The sequence below is a fragment of the Scomber japonicus genome, chromosome 7 (genome assembly GCF_027409825.1).
Source record: "Scomber japonicus isolate fScoJap1 chromosome 7, fScoJap1.pri, whole genome shotgun sequence".
Lineage (NCBI taxonomy): Eukaryota > Metazoa > Chordata > Actinopteri > Scombriformes > Scombridae > Scomber > Scomber japonicus.
This window is the reverse complement of record NC_070584.1, coordinates 915,237-921,236: the sequence shown is the minus strand read 5'-3', so window position 1 is coordinate 921,236 and position 6,000 is coordinate 915,237. Positions and strand designations below refer to the sequence as shown.

General features: G+C 42.3%; 1 protein-coding gene across 1 annotated transcript in view; it reads right to left on the bottom strand.

The window, feature by feature from the left end:
- Positions 1 to 305: 305 nt before the first annotated feature.
- The window catches only part of LOC128362413 (cadherin-2-like), a 120,475-nt gene continuing 114,780 nt past the window's right edge, over positions 306 to 6,000 (bottom strand). Inside the window, exon 16 of the mRNA XM_053323154.1 lies at positions 306 to 513. Within this exon, the coding sequence (XP_053179129.1) occupies positions 307 to 513 (207 nt within the window). The 3' untranslated portion in view covers position 306. The remainder of the gene's footprint in view (positions 514 to 6,000) is intronic.

The following is a 6,000-nucleotide window of genomic DNA, read 5'->3' as shown; positions in this document are numbered from 1 at the left end:
ATGTGGGAGTCAGCGTGGTCCCCTATAAGTGTCATCAACTGTCCCTCTAGAGGCAGCGAGTCTCTTTACAAGCTGTCCCGTAGGTAATACAGAAGTGCCGCTTGCCCAAATTCCAAACCCCCCCCCTCTCGTGTCCTCTTTTTTCCTTTATCCACCCACCGGATCGCCCGCCCGCCCGCCCGCCCGCCCGCCACCTGAGCATTCCAGCACGGGTGAGGGAAGGGTTGGTAGGTGGTGGTGATGGTGGTGAGTGGTGTGTGTGGTGGTGGTTGGGGGAGGGAGGGGGGGGAGTCGAGAGGGGGTTCGTTAGTCGTCTCCCCCGCCGTACAGGTCGGCCAGCTTGCGGAAGCGAGGCCCCCAGTCGCCGAGGTAGTCGTAGTCCTGGTCGCCGCAGCTCGAGGAGGAGTGAAGGGAACTGAGGGAGCCGGCGGTGGAGCCGCTGCCCTCGTAGTCGAATACCAGCAGGGAGTCGTAGGGGGGGGCGGTGGGGTCATTGTCTGCCGCCTTCAGGCCCTGGAGATTAAAAAAAAAAAAAGGGAGGAGAGGAGAGAGGTGAGAAAAGAGCGTCACAATGGATCTTTCTTTCTTTTTGTACTTAACTTTTTATTGATATCAAAACACACAGTTTCATCCTGTATAAATGTCTACACATACAAAGCAGTGCAAGGACTCTGTAAAGAAGATGCAAACTGTAAACAGACATTAATTTACACTCATCTAAAAAACAGAGTGAAACAAAGATGAGTCCAGGTTCATTTTTTCAATTCTCTCCTTCTTTTCACTCCCTTCTTACAGAGTTCCGGAGTGTGATCTCAGTGGTGATACAAAGTCAACCCAGTGTTTCCACAAAATCCTAAATTTATATTTTAATCTTAGGTGCCTCTGTCTTCAGCTACTTCCTGTTTAAGGCTTTTTTTTACTAGCAACTAATATGATCCTGAACATATTTGTCTCCTATATTTGTCAAGTTTAATACGTCAAATGTAAACAGAAATTCCACTCTCAAAATGTTCTCCATACAATTCTTTAAATCCTGCCAGTGCAAACCCAACAAACATGGAAATGACTGAATGGCTTTATTTCCTCCACATAGTCTCCATCCTCTCTCCATGAACGGGAGAAAGTCGTTATCCACTGTTGCTCACTGATCTCTTCCTCCTTCCAATCGATCTTTATTTCAATAATTTAACTTTCACTTCATCTTTGAATAAAATAGTTGACTTCCTCTCTTCTGTCACTCAGCAGTACACACAGTCAATTACACACGGAGACTGCTGGGAACACTTTTATTTTTTAATCACTTTGTATACAGTCATGCGGCTTCCTGTTTTTCGCAAATATTTTCTGATGACTCGGCTCAGTTAGCCTCGTATCAAAAGGAAATGATGTAGCAGTAAGAGCGTCGGCTCTTTTAACCCTCCTGTTGTCCTCGAGTCAAGGAAGGATGGAGGAAAGGAAGAAAGGAAGGAAAGGACGGAGGAAAGAAGGATGGAAGGAAGGATGGAAGGAAGGATGGAAGGGAAGAAGAAGGAAGGAAAGGAGGAAGGATGGAGGGAAGGAAGAAAGGAATGAAAGGAGGGAGGGAGGAAGGGAGGAAAGGAAAGACGGAAGGGAGGAAGGAACAAAAGGAAGGAAGGACAGATGAAAGAAGGAAGGAAGGAAGGTAGGAGGGAGGGAGGAAAGAAGGAAGGAGGAAAGAAGGAAGGGAGGAAGGTAAGGGGGAGGAAAGAAAGAGAGAAGGAGGAGGGGAAGAAGGAAAGAAGGACAGAAGGAAGGACAGAAGGAAGGAAGAAAGGAAGGGAGGAAAGAAGGGGGAGGAAAGAAAGAGAGAAGGAGGAAGGGAAGAAGGAAAGAAGGACAGAAGGAAGGAAGAAAGGAAGGGAGGAAAGAAGGAACAGTAAAAAAGGACGACATGAGGGTTAATAAATGGTGCAAAGTTAAAAATTTAAACCCAAACATCAGCACAACACATAAGCTGATTATTGATTTTTAAGGAAGAGAAAGGAGGACGTTACTCCTGTTTTAATGAATGTTTATTCTTACAGATATGTGGGTGCACACTTGGATAAACTGCCAACAACATCAGTCCAGATTGTTTTTACAGAGGAAATGGAATGACTGTCCTCTGAGAGGACTACTTGCATCATAGCCGGTGGGGAAGAGAAATAATCAGAGCTGGCTCACCTCCACATTCTTTAAAAAAACAAAAACAAGAACAAGAACAAAGTTGAGGAGCAATCTAAAAACTGAAGAACACCCACTCCATCGTGTCCTCAGTGGACTGAATAGTTCTTGTAGTGCACAGCTGCTCAAATACTGATGTTGGATAAAAAGACAGAGATGCTCCTTTGCGCTGCTAATGTGAAGCTTTTGTAAGAGTATGACAAGGCTTTTATGATCATTTATCACTGCTAGCTGGTAACCGTGGATACTGTGTTTATGGTGTATGTGTCTTAACCATTAGACCACTGCTCCCTGCTGTGAGTGAAGAAAGAGATTGGAGGCAACAGGAAGGAAAACAACAAGACTGGAGAATAAATCTTTAAATGGATCAGAAATGATGTATGACAAAGATATAATGTTATTTTTTGATTGTTTGTGATTAATAAAGGTGATTATTATGGAGACAGATGTTCTTTTGGTGCAATTTAGACATTAAAGTTAATAAACTTTGAATAAACAAGCAATCAATGAGCTGCTCAGTTCTGTATTAGAGTACTGCAGGGGTTGTTTGATAGAAACACCGTCACCTCACAGTGGGGTGGAGCTTCTGGCCTCTGACTCGACTTCACACTTGGCGGGTGTACTTCTGAGGATCGGAGGGGGGGGGGGGGGGGGTGGGCGCGGTGACGAGTGTGAAGTTATTTAGACACGCAACACGTTTAATAAACTTTGTATTAACAAGCAAACAGCGAGCTGCTGACTTCTATGTTAGTGCTGCAGGGGATGTTTGATAGAAACGCTGGCACATCACAGCGGGGCGGGGCTTCTGGGCTCTGACTTGCTGAGTGGAACAAAGGCACTGCTGACATAAACTGCCTGATAGAGAAGAAGGAGGAAAAGAAGAGGAAAACAGAAGCAGAGGCAGTAAAACTCGCCAGCATACACTCTGGGAAGAAAGTCTCGGTCGTCACACAGACTGTATAAAAGAAACAGACGTAACATCCATGATGTCACCCATTGGTTTGTGGACTGCTGCTCGGAAGACAATAGTTTCAAATCTGGGCAGCGCCATCTTGAACATTTCAGTTGCATGCTGGGAAAAATAAAAACACGGATTCTACTTATATGGGTATGGGGCGGGGCCATGGGTGGAGCGGGGGAGGTTGCTATGGTTAATAATCAAGGAGGCCAAAATGTCCCAAATGAACATCATACTGCATTGAAGAAGGCTTTAAACTAGTGATTGAGACCATAAACACATTTTGAAGAAATCAAGTGAGAAGTTGGTGAATTCTCCATTGACTTGTATAGAGACAGAAGTCCTTTTGACACCAAAACGGTCGCCCCCTGGTGGCCTTTTGATAGAATGCAGTTCTAAGTTACTTCCGTGTTGGCCTCATTTCAGAGGACCGGAACTCCCCGCCTGGGTCGCCATAGTCACCGTCAGAAAGCTACTATGCCCAAAACTAAATATGGAGATACAATGTTTCCACCCAATGAGTTTCAGCCACAGGGGGGGTACTAGTATTTGATAGGCAGCAGAATCAACCAATGGAAGGTCTCACTGATGAAGTCTCTTCTGTATTAAAACCATTTAATTGAGTATATCATAATCATTTTAATTGATACTTTTCTCATTAGATATATATACATATACATATATATATATATATATATATATATGGTTCTCTGCCCATTTCTGAACAGTCTCATCGCTATAGTTACTGATAAAACCTTTTAAACACAAAGCCTGCATTTAATGTGGGATAATGAGCGAGCACATTCATATCAGGCTGATGTCACAGGTTAATCCCTGGAGTTCCATACTCATCATTTCTACAGAAGAGAGTTCAGAAAAACTATATTAAAATATTTGCTAAGCAGAGCTGCCTGGCCTTCACTTCATTAAAAATGGACAGTGCCACGTTTGCACAGGAGATTCAGCACAGGACAGTGCAACAGGCCACAGACACACACAAACTGAATTTATGGTTGAGAAAAGCTACAAGACTCAGACCATATCTAGTGCAGGATTACAGTAATCCTATAATACTTGTATAGTAAGTGTATAGTAAGGTAGTATAGAAAGCTGTGCTGAAGCAGAGCAGTGTTAAACCTCTGAAACCAGGTCTGATCCCACATGCTGAAGCATTTAGAACATCTGAGAGGAACAGAATTCATTTTCACCAAACAAACCTGGATTCAAATGTCCAAATACAAGCCAGCGTCACTAACCTCCATATTAACCCTGCTTGATGTCAGGAGTGAGAGATGGAGGAGATCAGAGTGAAGGAGTGTGTGTTTGTGCTACAGTTATAGATATTTTATATGGTTACTCAAGATGTACAATCTCTACTGCTGCCAGTAAACCTCAAACAGTCCTGACCTGGACAATACACTCTACTTATATAGTTATGACTCAAAGCTCTTTACACTACATGTCACATTCACCCATTCACACACATTCATACACTGATGACAGGAGCTACCACACAGGATACCAACCTGTTCATCAGGAGGAAACTAACCATTCATATACATGTATATACTGTTGGTGCAGAGCAATTTGGGGTTAAGTGTCTTGCCCAAGGACACATCCACATGTGGACTGGAGGAAACGGGAATTGAACCTCTGATCTTCTAATTGGTGGACAACCGGTCTACTTCCTGAACCACAGCTGCCCAGCAGAAACTGCACTTTTAATGTAGGCTAATAGTATACTATTTTACTTTAAAAACATATATTTATTGAATATTTTTTTTATTGTACAAACAAGGAACAACACAGAAGAGGAAGCCACATATGGGTACAAAAATAAAAGCAGGGAAATAAAAAAAATCTTTTTCAGTTCATCTGTGCAATATATATAAAACTATAATCATTCAACACTAATATTCCTCTTGTACATAATGTTCCTTTTTTTTACTGTATGTTTTACTACTATTGTTTTTATTGCTTGTGTACTTATTATTTATTGTTCCTTATCTTTTTAGTGAAGCTTTTTATGTTTTTGCTGCTGCAATAATGTTCATTTCCTCACTGTGGGACTAATAAAGGAAAATCTGATCTTATCTTTAATTGTATTATCTTATATTTAATATCAGAATCCAAATCATATCCATAATGTTACCTACTCTTATTTTTAAAAAACCTTTAAAGTCTGTGTAAAGTAAGAATAAATATATGTTCTGAGTTTGACATACCACAGAAAAGTGTGTTGTTAACCACCCTGCCAAATTTGAATGATTAAAAAAATCACCAAATATATGAAATTAGGCTTCAAAGTTGTGTAAAAATCCTAAAGGCTGATTTATGCTTCTGTGTCGACGCAGACCCCTACACCGTAGCCTGACGTGCACCTAAAAAAAATCCTAACTACGCGTCATGGCAACACGGACCGCAAGGGCTGTGATTGGTCCGGTCAGAGCGTCAGTTCCTCCGGCAGTTGCTTTATTTATTAATAATGAACAAAAGGTATGTGTTTTCTGTTATTAGAGCACATAGCACAATGCTACATGCTACTGTGACCTGAAGATAAACAAGGATACAGATAGAGACTCCTCTGAAACCACACACACACACACACACACACACACACACACACACACACACACACACACACACACACACACACACACACACACACACACACAGCAACGGCGTAGCAGAAGCATAAATCAGACTTAACCCTAACCCAAACACTGTGGGAGTGCCCGCCAAGTTCACTGAAACCCCGCCCCCTACCAAGTGTCACCTGTCAATCAAAGTCACCACCTCTACCAGAAACATGGACACTACGTCTGAGAGCTTTGGTTGAAATGCTTTTTACACCTTTT